The 21,038-nt window shown below is 43.4% G+C and overlaps 1 protein-coding gene across 10 annotated transcripts in view; it reads right to left on the bottom strand.

The window, feature by feature from the left end:
* Nucleotides 1–21,038, bottom strand: part of HDAC4 (histone deacetylase 4) — a 233,809-nt gene that overhangs the window by 12,852 nt on the left and 199,919 nt on the right. For all 10 annotated transcript variants that reach the window (XM_082056512.1, XM_082056513.1, XM_082056506.1 and 7 more), the window contains 7 exons: nt 15,379–15,486; nt 14,772–14,827; nt 13,700–13,787; nt 12,282–12,401; nt 10,220–10,317; nt 1,831–1,949; nt 73–206 (listed from right to left, as the gene is read on the bottom strand). In XM_082056512.1, coding sequence (XP_081912638.1) covers nt 73–206; nt 1,831–1,949; nt 10,220–10,317; nt 12,282–12,401; nt 13,700–13,787; nt 14,772–14,827; nt 15,379–15,486 — 723 coding nt within the window. The remainder of the gene's footprint in view (nt 1–72; nt 207–1,830; nt 1,950–10,219; nt 10,318–12,281; nt 12,402–13,699; nt 13,788–14,771; nt 14,828–15,378; nt 15,487–21,038) is intronic.

Genomic DNA, 21,038 nt, shown 5'->3' with positions numbered 1-21,038 from the left:
GTTTCAGAAGACAAGATGCCCGAATTCAAGAGGGGACGGAGATGGCGGCCCCGGTACTGCCCGTCTCTGTACCTCGTTCCCCAGCAAAGCAGAAACACACGCTTCCGAGGCATCACAAATGGCTGTCAGGTCGTGGCCTCCTTCCAGGGCCAGGACAACGCGACCCCCGGCCAGGCCCATCAGCTGCTTCGTCAGGTACCCGAAACCTGTAACGAGGGAGAAGAGGAAATGCAGGAGAAGGGCAAAGGTTGCGGCTGGAATCAGGCTCCTGGCAAAGGATCAAAGAATTATAGAGAGGAATTACATCATATTAAAAAACCACAAGGGATCTGAAAGGACTCAACGCATAATATAAGCCAGGTTGGGTTTTAATGCGCTCGCTGCAGAATCCCAGCCGCGGTTCCCCCTGTGCGCTGCGGGACGGAGCCGGATTTTCCCCAGGAGCGCTTTGCTGGAGTTTATTCCAGGTGAGAGGCCCCACCGTCCTCCCCGCCGCCCCTCCGCACCCCGAATTAAATCTAGCAGCAAATATCTCCTTTGGAAGGAGGAAAAAAGGGTGGAAGAAGGCGGCTTTTGCCCTGCTTTGTGAGATGCAAAGTCGGAGCAGTCACGGGGGAGGGAGGAGGGGAAACCAGTAAAATTGCTGCCGGTGCTTTCAGTTGCGATAGCAGCATCTCAGTGCCCCAGAGATATCTGACATCTAGTTCTTAACAGACGTTTCTTCCCGTATATAATATGCTATAAAAATTCCTGGGGCACCCGGGACTTTGATCATATGACACACAATACATTTCTACCCTTTAAACAAAACAGAACCAAGCTGCGAGGATTTAAAAAACGTGTCCTCAAAGCAACCTTCCCCCTTTGAAAAAACATTTCAACCCTCCATCCACGCTCCCTGCTTTTGGTTTTTCACGAGTGCCTTTGCAAATTGGCAAATTAACAGTCAGATAAAAAGATTCACGGCTGATTCCATAATTGTTTTGTGAAAGTAGCAGAACATAGGAAGTTCAACAAGCAGGTAAACAAGACCTTCTCATTACAAAGTGTTTCTGGATATCTTAAATAACTTGTGTCTTGTAAATCTATTTCACTTTATTCTTATATAAAGTTTATAGGTTTAGCTACCTTACGAGGTTCTGAAGTTCACTGTAGAGAGTAAGTTTCCTGGCTGAAGCAAACTCTTAAAAATAAAACAAGAAAAAAAGTCCTTTCACAAGAAAAACTGGCTTGTCAACTGACTTGAATGAAACACTGCCAGATAAACCCAGCATAACCAAGGAGGGAAAAAAACTTCAGTGTATCTCCAGCGCAATGCAAAACATCATGGATCCAAAGCAAAAGGGATGTTTTTGTGGGCCTCTATAATTGCTTCAAAGATGGAGAACAAAAATATTCAGCTCAAATTTTTAGTAAGGTATCCTGGAAGAAAAACGGGACAACTTCTAGTATTAATAGCAGGGTACAGTGTTTATAGCTGACATTGTCTCTTTCTGCAATTGTGCATTAAAAATGCATAACACTCTAATACAGCAGCTGCCCTGCGCAGAGAAGTGACTACAAAGGACTTTATTTCCTTAAATAATTTACTCTTGCACTTGAAAATGAAATCTCCATTGCTTCAAGACAACGAAGGCTTCAGCCAGACCCAAATATTTACAAGTGCAAGGACAAAACACATGAAAACACCCACAAAAAGTCTGAGAAGTTTGCCATTGAAATGAAAGATTTGAAGACAGACACCAAAGGGCAAAACCTGTACTTTAGTCCCTAGGACAGCAGCAATTTACATCAGTTTCTGAGCTTTGCTCTTGTAAAGCCACAACTTACATTTTGCTGATAGATTATATCCTCCGAGAGGTGTGGGATGGCCTTCCACCGCATCGAAACCAGATGACACCAGCACAACATCTGGGGCAAATTCGTTGGCAATGGGCATTACTACCGTTCTGCAATGAAAATTTAACAATGGCAGACATGTTACTCTGGCTCTTGAACAAACGCAGGAACACTCGAACCATCTTGAACAAACCTGTTATAAAACCTTGTACTATTATTCCACGGTAGCGAAGCCCATCTCCTATTTTCTTACAAGTCTGGCAGAACACCCTGCACCGCCATGCAGCACAGTTTTAAAGTCAATTTCACGTTATTTTTTCCAGTAATGTCTATTAGTTCCTCCATCACTAACCTCGAGTTTTGATCAAGGAAATAATTTGTCATAACCTGTGTTTTCTATTTGTGATCATGTCTTGCTTTACATACAAGACGCTGAGGGGATAAGAAAATAAGAAGGCATCATCTGGCACAGGCTGCAAAACCACGTGGGAAACCTGACGGTGACTTTGGTTTGTGGCACTTGTCTCCTTTTGCTCCTTCTAACTATCTCCATTAGCCTTTGTAGCATCTGCAAAGCCATTTAGTTTTTCCCTGCTGCACTTCTCATTTACCATAATGAAAGGCTGGGGATATTACACAGGGCAAAAAGCTTTCATATGCAGATATCCCACCCAAATATGCCTCTGCAAAATCTGGTTCCCCACCCTCTGGCTTTTACTTTTGCTAAAAAATTGGACTGGACTGCGTAGTATCCATAAACCTCTGCCTGTTAAGGCTAGTGTTTGAATGAAATAAGAGGTCTATCTCTGTGGTTTCTCAGTAAAATGATTTTCTCTCTGTTTTCTCTCTTCAGTCTACTATGAACACCTTCTCATGCCTGTAGCTCACCCTGGGGTACCCACAGACATGGGCTTGAAACTTGTTTTGAAGTCTTCCATTGGGTTCTGATAACTGCAGGAAATGCTGGAAAAGCAAGGATGTGCACACAGAGTTGCCCTTTATCTAAAGCAGTATTTTCCAAAATAGGTTCCTTTTTTTCCATAATAAACACACACACTGAATCTTGGATGTATCCCTAGGGCAGCCTGACCAACGCCGTCCCTTGCTGGTACTGAAGACAGCAGTATTCCCCATTTCCCCATCCTAAGAACAGCTACTGGTAGGGTTAACTTTCTAAAGCATGAATTGAAGTTGTTCATATACCAAAGCATGAATCTCTGAATATCTTTGCATACGTGAGAACTTCACTTTTATTGAGCATCGTCGTTATGTGATGCTCTGAGAAACAGAAAGATCGCAGAAAGGTCTGTTTAGTGCTGAGATTGCTCAAGTGCTATCAAAACACTCATAAAAATGCACATCTCTAGCTACAATGATGCTAAACAGCCACAAGACATCCTGTATTAGCAACCTGTATTAGCCACGACACCGATCTCATGCCATTTTGCCCTCTGCAGTTTATTTTTAATGGAGCGTTAACCTCTACCACGCAATGAGATACTTCCAGTGTTGGTCAAACTCATCAAGTAGTTTCCATCGCCACCACCGAGCAGATAGGCAGGGACACTGGGCACATTGCAAGTCTGGTCAAGGCACTCGAACAACATGCAGTCCAAAAGAAAAGCCACCTAGCTTTAATTTTTTGCCAACTAATTGCTGCAGTAACCTAACATTCTCCTGCAATCTTCCTGCCTGCCAGCCTCAGTGCACACAGACACAGAAACCTATGCAAAAAGGACCTTATTTTCTTTTAATTCTTACAAAATCTGAAGGAGGAATTTTACTGTTTTCCCCAAACGACGTGATCGCCGCACACATTTTGTCCTCGGGGAGATGTTTACATAAGAAAGACAAAATAGCGCCATTTCTGCTGACGACTTTACAGTTGACAAAATCTGTTTGGTGAAACCCACAGACGTTTTAAGTAGAAATCACCGCTTCTCACAAAGGACTAAAGCAGCAGTTTCGAAGCAAGTGCACGTGGTAGAGTTGTGTTTTTTTTTCCCTGAGCTTTGAAGTCCTGCTGAGCTCTTTAATTTCTAACCAAAGGAAAACTGCTAAAGTCATCAGGTTTGCTTTTTCCCCACGCCCTCCAAAAGTGATGATACCATGGGAGCTTCTAGAACCTCAAGTGATGCGTGGGGTCACCACAAGCCAGTTCGCAGACCAAGCCCAAACCTGCAACCCCGAGCTGTGTGCACGGTCTGTCAGCACCGAGCAACCCCGAACTGGTGACGTTTTGTCAGTTGGGCTCATCCAGCTGACACCCAAGCACAAACGCACCCGAGGGGCAGGGACAGCTGGTGATGGTGCTGGTGATGCTCGGCTGAATGTCCCCGCGTGGTGACAACAGTTTGAAGACACCCTCCAGCAGCACAGCCAACAGCAAGTTAACTTTGATCCCTGCCTGTACAAATTCCAGAAGAGAAAAAGCAGCAGTCGCTGTTTAAAAGTAAATCAATCGGTATTTGACAATAGTTAGAATAAGCTGTTTTGAGGATGTCCAGAGCTTTCTCTGGTGCAGGACAAGGTGACCACATGGCCACAACTGGTTACCCCTGCAAGCATCTTCATTTCTGAGCAGTCGCTAGTGGTGCTCTGTCTGCACAGTCAATTTTTGTTGGAAGAAATAAGCTAATGGTACTTTTAGTACCTCAACCATCACAAACCCATCCAAACTCAGGAACACTCCCAAATCCAGACTTGAACCCAGTTCCTTCACCTGGGATTCCTACGCAAACACTCCTGGGCTGCTCTTTCCTCTGCTTTCCTTCTCTTAATCTCAGTATTACACCAGCACTCCAAAGCTGCAGTCCCGGCTCTATTTGATGCTCACCACATATGTAAGCAGCCGTATCTTTGGCCATAAAACCTGACGCAGAAGGGCCAAACCCCTCCTGCCTCTCGGCATTCCCTCATTTTTTTTCCTTTTTAATTTAAAAAAAACCAAAACAAAACACAAAAAAAACCCCAACACATAAATATTTAAGACTTAAGCAAACAAACCACTTTCAAACGATCTTTCTGGACTTCATCTCTGGGCAGCGTTTCACACACATCTAACCTAATCTTTTATTTTTTGATTTTTTCTTGTGAACAGAAGAAAACAGCTTCTTTGCTCATATCCATCACAGTAATGCTAAGTCCCCAAGAGAAAGCAACAATTAAACTGCAAACAATCCTATGGCTTTGCCCTGGTGATAGCACTGAATAAAGCGCCATAAATTAAAATTACTATCAAGGTGAGCAGTTTTGTCTGGAACCGGGTCTTTTAACTAATGGATAAAGTGGCTGTAGAGTTATTCACCAGGGAATGAAAAGCTTTGTATGACTGAATATTCACCCAAGTCATGCAGAATTTCTTAAAATAGAAGGGCTACCTTCAAATTTCCTAAATTTCAGAGGGTTGTTCTTCATGCTTACAACAAAGTAAATCCTTTCATTTCACCTTGAGAGTACAGCTAAGCTGAACAGATATGCATTAGTCAACACTGATGGCTGCAAACAGTAAAAATTAGTGATCATGTTCTGCCATCATTTGGGGGAGAAAAAAAAAATATACAATTTTCTATCTATATTCCAGAAGACTGAATAATTTTTAGTGTGTTACTAGCCAATGCACCAATTAAATGGCTGATATATGACAGGCAGATTAAATAACCCTACAGAGAATTTTCTTTAAATACTCAATTGAAGCGAGGAAATCGGTGAAACTTAGAAGGCTGAGGACTTTTTTCAGAGACACTTTCCCACTGTCAGCCTTATATATATGTATATATATAAACCAAAACGTTATCTGCTGCTCCTAAGGCTAATCAGTCTCTTGAAGACTCGGGTCTTTATTTCTCCAAGCAGCCATCTCCATGGTCATTTACTATGTCAAAAGGAATTAGGAGTTTGGGGACGAAATCGGTGTCAGGAGAGCATGAAATCTCTAATACAGAAACAACCGTTCCAGGCAAAACATCATCATCTTCCCCCCTCTCCTTCTTACTCACTCCTGATACGGCTTATGGATCGAAGAAACAAACAAAATCTCCCCCCCAAAATTGCCTCCTAAACTCATTTAATACTTTCCGAGAAATGCAGGGGGGACTTTTCAAATACAGCCCTGGCTTTTGCTTCTGGGTTAGGTGTTTTAAATGAAAATAAAACTAACACGGAATCAAGCTCTATATGGAATTACAATTGTGCAGGAGACCTCATGGTAGGGAAAAAAACTTGCACGAGACAACACAACTGCTAAAATCATCAGGGAAACTTTCTTCCAGTAACTTCAGGGGAAAACTCCTGTGGATAATACACTCTAATTTCACTAAGTAATTGTTCCTGTGTAGTAAGGAATTAGCCACCGTCTTTGCAGTTTTTTCTGCAGGTCTCTTAGCTGGGTTTGTGCACTATGGTTTTGAAAATGTCATGAGGATTTAGAGAAGCAAACAAGATCTCTGCTTGTATAACAAGTTAGGGAACAACAGACCCTGACAGAAAAAACAACAACGAAAAAGCAAACAAAAAACCCCAATCAAACAAAACAAAACAAGGAAAAAAACCCCACACCACCACAGGAAAAAAAAAAAACAAAACCAAACCAAAAATCCCCCAAAAAACCCAAAGCAAACCAAACAACCAAACCCAAATTTTACAACCGTTTGTTTCTATAACTACGGAATAACAGCGATAAATACCAATAACATTTTGATGAGTTAAGGCCTTTTAAAATCATATGCCCCGCATTTTTCACGTTCGAGTTTAACACATTTCTGCCTAATCTGTGAAATCTGTGTTGCCCACATACTTGGGCGGTGAGTTCAGGCGCGGGACCTTTGCCCAGCGATCGGTCAGCTAAATTACAATGTCAGGCTGTCTCGGGCAGGCAGAGCCGCCGCTACGATGGGGTGGACGAACGCCAAAGCTCGCAGCAAACTCCCCAAATCCCTTCTGTACATCTTATTAGTGACCAGGGTGACTCCACCCTGCTCACTCCCCCAAAAAAAAGAATTTACAGCAATCATGATATCACCCCAACCTCGAGACGGGGCAGCCGGTGATTTCAGCCCTCGGTTATGAAGACAATAAGCGACAAAGAGCTGCTCTCCGCTTTGCGTTTTTAACTCTTGTTCTCACTTTTGAAAGGGCTCGGCGGTATTAACAAACACCAAGGGGTCAGGCTGTCCTGGCTCTATGGCAAATAAGGGGAAGCCAAAGGTTCGGAGAAGAAATTCTCAGTAGAAAAATCATTGATGCGAGTTACCGACCTTTCGTCGGGACGAGTAAAACGACACTGAAATAAGTTTTCAGTGCGGGGATGACAAGTTTCATTGGGATTTATTTATTCACTCATCAGAAGGCTAATTTATGAGGACAATTATCTCAGCTATTATTTCATTAGAGCACATGCTTTTATCAAATCCATACACCCGCTCATCCTGAAATAAAACAAAAAAAAAAATGAAAAGAATGTTGCTTATTTTTCTTCTGCTCATTTTAGGTGGAAAGAGGGTTTTCTTCCCTAAAAGCAGACAAGCATGTGAAGAGTTAAGGTTTGAAAAAAGGGAAAAGAAAAAAAAGAAGAAAAAGTATATCAGTATCTTTGCCTAGCTCAAAGGATTTCCACTGATTCCTCTACAGACTTCAAAGCCTCACAGTTTGGCATTTGGACTGGTTTGAATTAAAGCTCCGTTCTCCACTGTGAGTTTCCAAGTTCATGGTGAAAATGCCTGCTGCTTCTGGAGTTCATTATGGCCAATTTTCTTATCTTTTCTTCATCTTAGGTTTGATCCCCAGCAAATGCAACGTGGCATTCGATGGGGTGGAATAACAAGGTGCTGCCTTGAAGGCATGCATTGTCTCAAGGGGCTAACACAAGAAAAGAAGGGGAAAAAAAAAAAAGGATATATGACCCATTCCCTTCACTTTCTAACTCTCGGGGGACTATAAATTGCAAACTTCAAAGCATTATTTTACATTAAAATCAATAGAAGGATTCAGGGGGAAAAAAAATGTTTTTCAAAGAAGCTGGTTAAGATTCAAAAAGGTCACTTGATAATGTATTATCATGACCAAACTTGGCATGAGATTAAAAAAAGCTTCCAATTTAACTTATTGACTGAAGGTGTGCACATGGGGCAGGCTACAGGAGGTGCTACCTAGGAGGATGAGTCACAACGTCCCAAAACTCCGTCAAAATAATGGCTGTGACTTGCTCCAAAATATCTTCCCCAAATAGCTGCAGTCTCTGGGCAAAAAGACCCCAGCGCCTATTAAGCAATGGCTGGCAAAGGCCCTACTGTGCAGACTGAGTAATTTTCCAGGAGCCTTGAAACTCAATTAATATTTAATAGCAAGTATGTCACTCCATCGCGAGCTACAGGTTCTCTTTATAATGAAGAGATCAGTCTTGTTGACTGCTGGGATAAACAGACTTCCACTTTGGAGGAAAGTGCTGCTTTCCTGTAACAGGAATAAAACATCAAGACAAATGACAGTTATTTGACTAGATGTTATTTTAAATTGTATACATTCTTGGAAGGCTTTTTAATGGCAGGCTGAAGAGTAAAAGCTCTTTTTGCTCAGTATAACGGAATACGAATACGTGCACAGGGAAGAACAGAAAATAATGCTCCCAGGTTTAATGCTGTTCCATGAAGGTGATATTCCATCTGCCTGTCGCCAGAAATTCATGTCCTGTGTTTTGGCAAGTGTGTGTCTTCCTGAATTTATGCGGGGTGGTCGCCAGAAGTGCACTGGATCTGGTTTGACGACAAAAAACCACTTCAACCAGGAACTGTTTAAAAAGGTGCCAGTTGGGGAGGATGGACCCACAGCATGGGGGAGGCAGGGGGTGGAATGGGACAGTTTTTAAGAAGAATGAAGCTTATACATCCAGCAGGTCAGAGAATTACATTTGTTCTCCTGGAAAGAATATCAAAAAGTAAAGTGTGGTCTCCCACTGGTCTCTATTCACTATTGCATTACTTAAAGTCCTCCTCTACACAGAGATCTGCCTTCCTTTCACCTTGCTCTTCTGTTGCTTCCATAGTTAATTTTAATACCTCTTTTTCCTGTTTTCTGCAGCTCTGGGAGGAAAATGCACCACTCCAGGCTTGCAGCAAGTCCCCAAAATGCCAATGATGTACAATCACCCTCTTGGGGTATTTTGCCCATTAGCTGCTCGGAGGGGTGTGATGTTCAACCCACATTGTTGCAGTGCTTCCACAGTGACATTCTCAGAAATGTCCCTAACCCTAACCACAACCTGGGTGTGCATGACTGCCAATCAGCTAACGTGTTTAGCTTCATGCACCTCTTCTGATGATGCTGATACAAGGAGGAAAATGAAGGTAAAACCAAATGATTCCTTCCAGATACCTCTCTGTGATCTCCAGGTGTCATGCTTCCGTGAGCAGGGCAACTAGACAAGCAGGACATAGACAAGTGGCTTCATTACCTGCTCCATTTGGAGACTCAAATGACATCAGATTTTTTTGAGCATGCTTGAATATGCTTATATAATCCAGCACAGTGGTTTATATTTACTGTTACAGTGGTTTATATTTACTATTCCTGCTACTCAAGGAGGTTATTCCAGCAACACATCCATTCAACTCCACAGCTCTGCTTGCCTTCATTCACACTGACAGTGAGTGATGGCTAACACATATTTAAGAGAAGGTTGTATTTTTATTCATAACAGACAACATGCTGCTTCTGGGGAGAAACCAGAACCCAGTAAGAAAAGCACGAACAGTTGGTTCAATTTCCAGTTGGTTGGAACAGGAGTATTTGATATCTTGGGTGAAAACCAATAAAATCTGAAGCTTATCAAAACAAGCCCACGTCGCTTTGCTTGGTACACCTGGGAGTGAGCTGAGCTCTTGCAAGGGAGGGACTGAGCAGGCAACTTGCTCAAAAGTCAAGCACCATCATCTGCAGCACAGTAATGACGTCTCAAGCCTTGGGGCAGCTGCGCTTCCAAATTTCAACTCATGATGACCTGTTAAAAGTCTTTCTGGGTTCTCCTCCCTACCCAGGTGGGTTTACTCATAGAAATACTCACCCCAAAGAGGCAAAAAGATTTTTAGCCAAACCCAGAAGAGCTTATTAATATCAGCAGACATTTTACATTCATCCATCAATCTGTGCTGAGTAGTATGTCAATCTCCTAATGTCCCAGGCGCATTTCTTATGCCCAGTAATACCCTCTTTACTTAATTCAGCTTTATTTTTATTATGGTACTCAAAAAGTAACTGCAACTACATGTAAATCTCGTATTTCTAAACTTAGCAGGAGAGAAACTCAAGATTAAGGAGGACTGTATGAGGAAAAAGAAACTCAGTTTAGGTGAAAAATTTGTTTGAAAGAGGAAAACTTGAATATTACCTGAAAGCAGTTAAATATTCTGTGTCTCCCATCGGTGGATCAAGGCCACCAGTAAAGGCCATGTTAACATTGAAACCAACTCCTGCTCCGGTGCCAACCTGCAAAAGGGAGATGGTACTTTTCAGTTACACATATGGAAACAATGAACTCTGGCAACACATCTCTGCCGTCTTGCTATTCTTCCAGTTGAACATGGATTTTGCTACAATACCTTGCTGGTAGCTAGGTTAATTATTCTCTCTAGAGGGACTCAGTCCCCAAGGCAAGACTGAAAATAAAGCTCCTCCTTTCCTTAATTTAATCTGTTTTTAGCTTTATTCAGAAGCATATTTGATACTTCATCACAGTTGCAACTGGGGGAAAAGACCCACAGTTTTAATCAGAGCGAGCTCCCCCTCTGCTGGGGAAAAATATGATTCACAGAGAAGAGATCGGAGCTGCCTGAGGGACATGTGGGTGGTAAATGTAAGTACATCCCTATCCTTGCATGTACTGCAAACATCCCCATTTGCACTGACTGCAAATAGCTGGGAAGGGGGAAAAATGAAAAATAAACCAGGGGTTTCCAAGAAGCAAAAAAAAAAAAAAATCGAAAACTAATGTGTTATACTATACACAGCCAGATAATTCAGGCTAGATAAAGCTGCAGGGCTTTTATTTCACATTTTTTCTTGTATTGCTGCAAATACTACTGGTAGAAAAACAGGGGGGGTTCATTCATCCACAGTGGGTTATTTATCCATCTGTGGCTTTAACTGAATTTCTTTGTATTCTTTGTGTTATTTGGTCTGGAATCACATATCTGAAAGTTACTATAAATGGTGGATGGTATAGTCTGGTGTTTCCTTAAAATATAGATAAACCAGACGAACAGATTATTAAAAGGTCAGAAAAAAAGTACGTCTGCGACCTTTGTGTATCCTGAAGCAGAAACTAAGCCTGACGCAAAGAGATGCTGTTTATTCACTACCACTAGTAATGCACAAACAGGACAAAGAAGCAGTATCACATTACGTTTCTGTAGAAATCGAAATGGCAACCTCAATGTTTGATGAAGGGAAAATGTAAAAATGACAGGGTAAGAACGCCAGGAGTTTTCAGCTGTAATCTGAAGTGCTTCTGAGTACACAAAACTAAGTATTCCATATAATTTCCCTTCGATAAATCACATATGAGGGATGATGACCAAATATTCATTAGGCACAACCCATTTTAAATTCAAATTTAAGTCAAAGCTATAGTTCAAATGGACCTTACAGGACAGCGAAGGCTTTATTAATTGTATAATACAAATAGTGATCGTTTGTAACCTGCATTCTAACTGCCCAGCCCACCAGCCAGGCAGAGCTCACCCACATGCCAGTGGAGGAGCAGGGAACGTGTCGGTGCCCTAAGGAAGGATGTGACAGAGCATCCACCCAGGGTTTGGAGTGCAGGGGTTCCCACTTCCACGGGCCTCACCCTTCTGCTGCAGCTTCTGAGGACACCACCATGAACCGGTGGATTTGGTCCAGCAGCATCAGCGGCTGGTGCTCAACTCCCAGCGCCCGGGTTGCGTGATGCGAACACAGCAGTAATGGGGAGCGAAGGCTCGGCAGGGCCAGGAAAAAGGCAGATGGACAGATGGACTCCAAGGCTGTGACCGGAAACCCAAGCACCAGTGACACGGCCACGGGCAACCTGTTCTTCATGCATCCAATAAACAACCTATGCCTATAAGGGGGAAATTCTCAGAAGTACATGGAGTGCTGGGACACCTGGCAGAAGGCTCCTCTGGAACAGGTTCTCCCTGACTGCATTGACTCATTTTCTGCTCATTAGCCAAGGTGTGTGTTTTCCGGCCAGCTCGCGGGGCAGGACACAATGTCCATGGCTGTTAGGACTTGGATGAGAAGGCACCAAATGCAAAACCTCAGGCGATGCATTCCCAAAGGGGCACTAACAAGCACAAGTGCAGGAGCTTCTCTCCAAGCCTTGCCTTGCAGAGATTCCCCGAGATTTTAGGGACACATGAATCACCATACCAGACACGGCTGGATGCCATGCTGATCCACACTCTTACCTCATCGGGAGCACCACTGCCTGGAAAGAAGTTCCCATCATCATAGCGATGTAGTGAAATATAAAGAACATTAGGATCATTGTAGAAAGCTTGCTGAGTACCATTCCCATGGTGAACATCCTTTGGGGAAAGAGATTGCATTATATGAGGGAGGTTAGTACCATAATAAAAATGCAGAACAAAGCCATCAACTTGGGATTTGGAAGAGTTTTCTTTGCTCTAGTGCTTCATTTTTTGCACTTCACTGACCTAGCTGAAGCAGTTTATCGTAAATGAGAGTAAACTGCTTTGTACAACTGGCCTCCTTCTTTAACAAACAGGATAGAGGGGGTAAACACAGTCCCAAGCATAAATCAAAACTGAGGATGGAATCAATTTGCTTGGATGGAGAGAACTGGATTTATATCCAGTCTTGGGGGATGGAGAGACTGTGTTAGTTACCCTAAATCTGCATCTTTAATTGGCCTGTGGGGTGACCTCTGATATAAGTGCCCAGCAAAGTTGTGCTGGACCCAACAAGGTTAAAGAACAGAATTCATGAAGTGGATCCCCTACTGTATTGCTAACTTGGTGCAGAAATTCAGTCTGTAGCAGGATGAGTATTCAAAATGCCCCTTCCTGACATAAAAACAGTTGGTGGGAAGTGAGGAAAAGGTTCTCCATCCAATAGGTCAAAAAGACAAATTTATCCATTTTAACTTGTGGGTCTCGCCCATGGGAGATTTGCGGCAATATAATCAAAACTCTTGGCTGATACCCAGCAACACAAATGCCTTCACAGCCTTAAAATCTAGGAAAAAAAAATAATCAATCAGGCACATTTTCAAATCTATACATCACCATGGCAAAACCCCAAACAAGCTCTTTCTCAACTCCGCTGTGTTGTCTGCAGAATATTTCACTGTCCTGTTCCAATTTAGAGATGGTTTTTGACTGCCTGCCCACTCGCACAGAGGCTGCGCTGGCCCACGGGCAGGACACTGAGACCATCCAGACTGATGGTCAAGCCGTGCCAGACAGCCTGTCCCTCAGTAACCACTCCTCACATCTCGAAAACAAAGCTGGGATGGATCATAACAGTTAAGGTCAAAAAATTCAGAAAAAAAAATACCCAAAAGAGAATGACTTGCAGCTATCCATCCTTGAGACTGTGTTATGTGCTTGTTTTAGAAAGCAAATACTTATTAATTACAATTTTGTTCTGAAAACTGTGGACCCTTTAAGAAATATTTCTTTCATTAAAACACTTTAATAAAAAACCCAACAAACTTAAAAAAACCCCCAAATTTTGGCTTGAATATCACAAGCAATGTTTTTTCCACTGACTTACAAAACCAGTGCTGATCTTAGAAGGAAAAAAAATATCCAGAAAAATTTCCACCTGCTTGCCTGAGGGGTAAGAACCAGCATTTACTCACCCAGTCCACTATAAGGATTTTGCTAACATTCAGTCTTTGCTGGAGCAGCTTGGCTGCGATTGCCACAGAGTTAAAATAGCAGAAACCCCTGGAGACGATGAGAGGGGGGAGAAGAGAGGAAAAGGTGTTAATTATAGAGTTCCTTGGTCCCAATGCATCTATCATCTAGATATTACACAGTAGGAAGAAATTTCTTCTGCTTTCACTCTTCTTTGCTCCCTGGAAGACGCACGTGTGTTTAGTAGAGACACAAAATAGCAGCAGGTGTCTCATGATCTCTCTGGAAATGGGGAACATTTCAACCTTGCCCAAATGTGCCGCAATGAGACGCCGCTCGGTGCCAGCGCTGATGAGGACAAGAGGGGACGAAGGGAGGATGTGGTGAGGAGGAGCAGAAGGGAAAGGCCCCTGGGCTGGAGCATCGGCTGGGAGGGAGCAGATGTCTCAGAGAGGCCCCAAAATGCCGGGTCGAGGGGAACTCGCCAGCAAGCGCTCACCTTCCACCAGTGAGCGCTGAAGCACCCAAGACATGGAACTTCAGCACACGTTACGCCAGATGTACAAAGCCGACATGATTTATGCACAGCACCCTGATTTCAAAACAGCCCGATGGCAAAATCCCTGTTATATTAAACATGCACAAGATGCCCGATTTCAGCTTTTGCTTTGCAAAGACTTCCCGCTCTGACACTCTCCTAATTTAGTGTTGTTACCCCAGGACACAGTTATGTTTGGTATTACTACTATTAGCTGCATATCCTTGCTTTCCTCACATTGCATGAGCCATCAACATTTAATTTAAAACAATTCACAAAAGTAAAGCAAATAAAAACATCAGTGCTTTTTTTGTTTGTTTGTAACACTGAATCTTGCTAGAAAATACCAACCCGAAACCACTAAGCAGGATCTTCCAGAGAATTACTGGGAGCTTTGAATAGAATACTGTCTTGCATGATCAGTAAGCAGACGTTCTGAAATAATAACCTAACAAACCACCTTTCTAGTTTCCAGCTGCAGATCGCACAAGAGAAAAAGACCAAGGCAAGTTGATAAAGCACATATGCATACTTACATGGGTGTGCTCTCTTCTGCGTGGTGACCTGGAGGACGAACAACAGCAAATCCATTCTACACACAAAATATAAGAAAATGGAGAAGTGAGACAAAAAAGGTTTATTGCATAAAGACGGATGCAGAAGTAGCAGCCAGAAGTGTTAATTCTGCTTTGAAACTATATAGTTGTTCTCAATGGTTTTCTCGCAAGACCATAGCAATGGATGATGCTCTCCCTCATTTTGGAGGGGGGAAGAAGTTGACATGAATTTTATGGAAACTGGCTGATACAGCATTTCCTTCCATTCAGGGAAAAAGAAAATATTCTGCATGAGGTCAGTGAAACAGCAAACGGGCTGGCCCAGATGAACGCAACAGCAAGACCCTCAGATAACACTGGAATAGTGATTTCAGTTGCTGCTCTGGTTTCTTTCTTCCTATTAATCGGTGCATAAGAACATTCACCAGGAGCCTGTTGTTCACTTGCTGATATCCTCAAAGATTTTTATGACTAAAGCCAGATGGTGCCATTAAAATGGAGCTAACTGGACCTCCTGCATAACACAGCCCTGAGAAGAGTCCTGTACAGACCCTATATCAAAGCCAAGTGTTATTTTCATACCAACCTTCAGTTCTCCTGTGGCCACTTTGAAAACGAGCTCAATGACACAGCCCACGGCCAGCCGAGCAGCACCAGACGAGTGAACTTCATTCCAAATTGTGTCACTGTCGACCTAATGGAAACACACAGGAGTCATGAGGACAACGAGGAAACAGAGACCCACGTTTTGTAAATAAGGTCTTCATATGTATTAAATGTATATTTATGCATTACATTTAAATGCATTAATTCTAAATGCATTAAATTGTAGAACTGATCTTTGCAGTACTGGAGGTGGGATGGCTCGGACCCCACCGATGACTGTAACATCACCGCTATCAAGTGTCCATCCAACCAAACGATGCTCAGGAGATGACCACCTGCAATAGATCTGCAATGCTAAAGGTTCAGGTGCCGTAACAGAGGAGCGAATTCAGCACCTCAAGCACTGTAAGCTTGCAAGTGTCTCCTACTAATTCTCCTACCAACACCATGGTATCAGTATTGCTCTTTCAATTGCTGAAGGGAACTGATCCCAGATGAAATTAAAAAAGGTTTATGAAATAATTCAATGATTCTATAAAAAAAAAAAACAAAAACAAAAAAACCACAACCAAACAACAACAAAAAACCCCAAAACCAAACACAAAAGCCAACACAATAAAGAAGATGATTAATAATGGATGTTTAAAAGACGCCCGCCCAGGACTGTCAGGGTAAGGTTATGCTGACAGGAGCTTCCCCGGGGAACTGCAAGATCAACCCTGTCTCATCAAAGCTAACAACAGACCTTCAACTTCTAGCTGCTAACTACAGACATTTCCTTCAGTGCTAAATACTTGACAGGACCAGCATCCTCTATATTTCCTCCCCGAAATTTTACAAATAGACCAAAAAGCAAGGCAGACATCCCCGTATCATTATTACACAAGACCTAATCACGTCCTAATTTAAACAAAAAGTGAGAAGCGTTGGCTTTTACCACATTCTCCCCAACAACCATACGGAGACAGGATTCACTTGCAGACACGCGATGAAATGCCTGTTCATTTTTTTTGCTGCCATTCAGCTGGCGACTCTGCAGAGAGCAGAGGGGAAGGACGGCTCCCGGGGGGCTGTGTCCAGCCCAAAGCTCTGGATCTCCTCCGCTTCACCCCCGGCTGTCTTGCAGGCAGCGATGAAAGCCAAGCTTGTTTGCTTCTTCAGTCACAGCCTTTGCAGAAGCCAGACTGCTGGGACTTGTCTCATGTCAGGACAGCTCAGCTGCCCAGGAACATCGTAGGATAAATGTAATATTTCTCCATGTGAAGGTTCACTGGCTATTTTTCACATTTTACTCTGTGTGGAGCTTATTTATGGAAACAATGGCAAAGGAGAAGGAAAGAAAGAGATTATTTGTTTGGTCTGGCATCCAGTCTGCTCACTGAGATGTGGGGAGATGCAAGTCACCCCATGTGAGATTGATCCAGCTCCTTCACGGCTGTGCTAAAACCAGTGGAAACCGTCCCAGGCCTGTTATCAGGGATGACTTCTGGCAGCATCTGCCCGGAGGATGCTTTTGAAGTCACAGTAAGCTAAGACAGCATGTGGAGAATACCAAAAAGCCATCTCTGTGCAGTAATGTTGCCAATACACGAACTGTCTCAGACTCTGCAGAAGGCCACTGCATCGCTGGAAATGCCCTACAGTGACTATTTGTGGTACAAGAGCTCCCCCATGCCCCCATAAGTTTGGGCTGTAACATGGGAACAGAAATATGATGGGGTCTGAGTGATGCATGATACCTCTGGGTGTCATGGATCAGTACTGAACACGTACAAGAGACAGGACTGATCTGATCACGTCCTTCCAAAAGTCCTTAGCAAGGCGGGAAGAAGAGCAAGTTGCTTCTCCTACCCACCGACCAGCGCGTCAGTGCTCTGTGAGGGCTCCTCTTTGGGCTCCTCATCAGCAGCCCTGTAAAAATGTTATGGGATGGTCAAGCTGCTTTGCAATCAGGACGACACTGCTACATTCGCCCAGGGGATCCAGCACTCTTCATGCTCAGATCCTCTCTCCCCAGTACCTGTGGGTGTGAGACACTCATGGTTTAAGCAACAGAGAACATTTACTTGCCTTTTGCTAAGAGCTGACCACCTCAGCGCCCTCGGTCTCACTCCTCAAGGCAGACACAGCTGCACCCTGCACTCTGGGCTGAGCATATCTAACCCATCTTTGAGCATATCTAAGTGGGGAACACCAGAGGAATGGAAATTAAAAAGAATAATTCACATGTCTGAAGCATGGCTTTACCTAAGGGACCATCAGACCCTCAGATCTCCTCAGACGACTGTTGGTGCCAGCCTTCCCCATAACGCATGCAGAAGTCACCAGTGCCTGAGCCAAGCACCGCCATGTTCGGGCCCTTGGATGCCTCCAGAAACTGGGGTCATGTTGGCAGCATTTCAAGAAGAATGAGGATGGCTAGACAGAGTGGTTTTAAAGAGCTATTATTTCTGCAGAAAGAAATTAAGTACTTTGAAAAGATTACGCCACCCGTGATTTGGTAGCCAATCTCAAGGACTCAGCGATGCCCCTACACTCAGCACCCCAGCAGGAGAACGACTGGATCCAGAGATGCCACTGCCTCATCCCGCGTGCAAACATCTCCAAGATAAGGATTTAACACCCAGCCACCTTCCCTGGAACGGATGTCTGGAGTCCACCGGGCCGTACTCCAAGGCAGCACTTCATCATCTGTGTGACTGTAAGTGTTTGAACAGTCCCACTGAAGCCATCAGTGCTCTGCAGCAGGGGGGCGCAGACTCTGCCATGGTGGAAAATGTTATTAATGTGGCCCTGGGATGGACTGCTCTCCAGCTCTGAAGCTGCTGCTGTTTGGTGCACGGGCTGCTGTTGACCCTTCTATCATTCCTGAATTCTGAACTTCATTACATGGAGACGCTATTTGGCTTTCCCTGCCTGTGAGCTCTTTGATGTAGCTGCCATCGCAGGAGTTGTTGCTGGGACAGTACATCAAGCCTCACCATCTGGAAGGACTTACGGAGAGAGGAAGCATATTTCTTGCCTTCTGTTGATCCAGCAGCGTATATTTCTCTTTTTTCTCTCGAGCTGGAGGATACAACTGTGTCAAAGATACTGAGCCTTCCACATTTGCTGCTGTTGGATGAGGAGTGGTTGTCCTGTTCAGCACACGTGTCTGCTTGAGAATAATATTAATGCCTTGCTCATTCCAATAAAGAAGCTGCCGTTTCTGCCAGGTGAGCCCATAAGAGAGGGCTCCTTTAGAGGTGGGGAGGGGGACTTCAGCGCCTGGAACCCGTTGCAGGCTCTTAAACTTCACAGTATGTACTGTTATTAGAAAATGACGAGGGAATGCAGAAGAGGAAGGCTCAACAGCTCGACGCAGGCTCTCATCTATGAGTGATGTCTAAGATGTTTCAGAGTGAAAGCTGAAAGAGTTTTTCCTTCCTTATAAGCTTGAAGTCTTTATTAATACACACAATGAGGTTCCTACTCATTCTGTATCCGATGCTACATACTAACACGCAACTATTTAAAAATGAAATGAGGAAGGTCTAATAAAACGTTTCATTATTTTCATCTTTTCTTTAGCAGAAGAGCTATGCAGAAAAGAAATTAAACACAGGGACGGGCAGAGACAAGGTGCACAGCAGCTCCAGACTCTGCAAAGCTCTTCGCTCATCATACTTGGGCAACAGCAGCACACACTGTCTGTGCTGCCAGCCAGTTGTCTTTACCTAACCATGTCTCCCACTGCTTTAAAGCACTGATTAAACAACCGTGCTCACATTCTGTTCTTCTGAGACTTGCTAATTAGCTTCTCATTTACATTCCACAGATGTCCTTTTCGCTGCCTCTGCTCTGCAATAACATACTTTGCTTGCACAGGTAAAGATTTTTATACACTCTAATCAAGACCTTACTGCTGAAAATGGAATTTCATATTCTAGAAGAGGTCAAAAATATTAAGAACATTTTTTAAAATCCCTAGATCTTCAGATATTTTTAGAATGTGCACAGAAAAAGAAAACGCCGCACACGAAAGAAAACAAAGTTATTAGCTATCATAAGATCAAGTCTTTGACTTTTGAAGAATTCGGATGCAAGTATGCTGGAACTATTTTGCAGGTTTTCAAAGCTCCAGCTCCTGTCTCCAAAATCTTCTTCTAATTATCCTGGATTATGTAGTGTTCTGGTGCATGTAAGCCATACATTAAGAAGAGTGTGCACTGCTGAGAAGTGAGGGTAACATCCTAAGTAAAAAGATCTCATGCTGCACTTGCAGATGCTGCTGAAGTTCAGCAGGAATAAATTACTGTTGTTTAAATCAGAGCTCACATCTGCTGAGATAAGTGCTTCTGTGCTTTCTTCCTTTCCTGCGACAATCAGACGTCTTCACTCCTTAACTTCGTCTCACTTGCTAGTAAGAAGAACTCATGGCTGCCCAAGCTCCAGAATTCACCCTTCTCCTTGATGTTTAACAGCACTTCATGGGCTTCTCCCCCATAAATTGCTCCACATCGCCTTTCAGACCCATCTGTTCTTTTAATCTACATAACATCCCTTACGGAAGAGAATTGCATTTAATTGCTTGCAGAAAAAGGACTTGGTTTCAAGATTTCCAGCCCATAATTCCATCTGACACCCTCAGCTCCTGAATTATAAGGAACAGCAATCATGCAGCTTACACCTGCTCCGGGCCAGACCTCTCCTGCCCACAGGCATTATTTTGCATCAAACACTGAATTTCATGTGCTACTTTACTATTTAGTTTCTTGTTAACCTAACACCATCCATGTTTCTTTGCAGGCAGCTTTTGCTTTGATGGCCCCAAATAAATTTAACACCATCAGCACAGGATGCCCACTTTTGAACCATCTCCTCCATTGCAACATTTCAGTGAATACACAGATTTCTGCAGAATTATAATTCTGACCACTGTTTCCTATGTTCTAACTAGCAATAAATCCAAGAGAGGACCAGTCCCACCTTATTCTACCAGTTTTTAAAAACTTCGTTCCTTTTTTCTCCATGGCATTATGTTTGCCCCCTGGAAAGGGGGTAGTCAAGATGACATCCTACAGGTGCTCTGATCGCCACATGCACCCTCATCATCAGGAAAAGAATTCACCAGTATGAAGTGACCAGAGCCCACACAAACTTCTTACGGCACCAGGGCTGCCTCTCCACAGCCTTCTCAACTTGTAAGAAAAAGATAAAACAGCGGCAGATTACTGCTCAGCGATGAGTAATGTTCTGCCAACCTGGCAATCTCAAACAAGGGAGAGTCTAAATAAAACTCTATCACCCAAAACAGCTCTGTGGCCACCCTGCAGCCTGCAAAGCAACAGCAGAACAAGCTCTCTTGGTAGAACACTAGGAAATAGTTTCATTATGCCATAACATGCACTCAGTCTCCCAGCAGTATTCACATGCTGAAACTCAGAATTACATTACACCTCCTCTCACGCTAAAATTCCTCAGAACTGATGTTTTACCCTAGTGTCTGATTTTCTTAAATAACTTTTTTCTGATTTCCTCAGGAAAAAAAAATAAATACATGCATCTCAAAAATGTCTTGTCATCCTCTTTGGTGCAGAAAATAATTTGGTTTTCATCTGCTACTGAAAGGCGCACTTGGTGGCCCCAGCTGAGATCCCA

The sequence above is a fragment of the Streptopelia decaocto genome (assembly GCF_964273445.1).
Source record: "Streptopelia decaocto genome assembly, chromosome: 6".
Lineage (NCBI taxonomy): Eukaryota > Metazoa > Chordata > Aves > Columbiformes > Columbidae > Streptopelia > Streptopelia decaocto.
The sequence above is the reverse complement of the archived record's forward strand: the minus strand, read 5'-3'. Positions and strand labels throughout refer to the sequence as shown.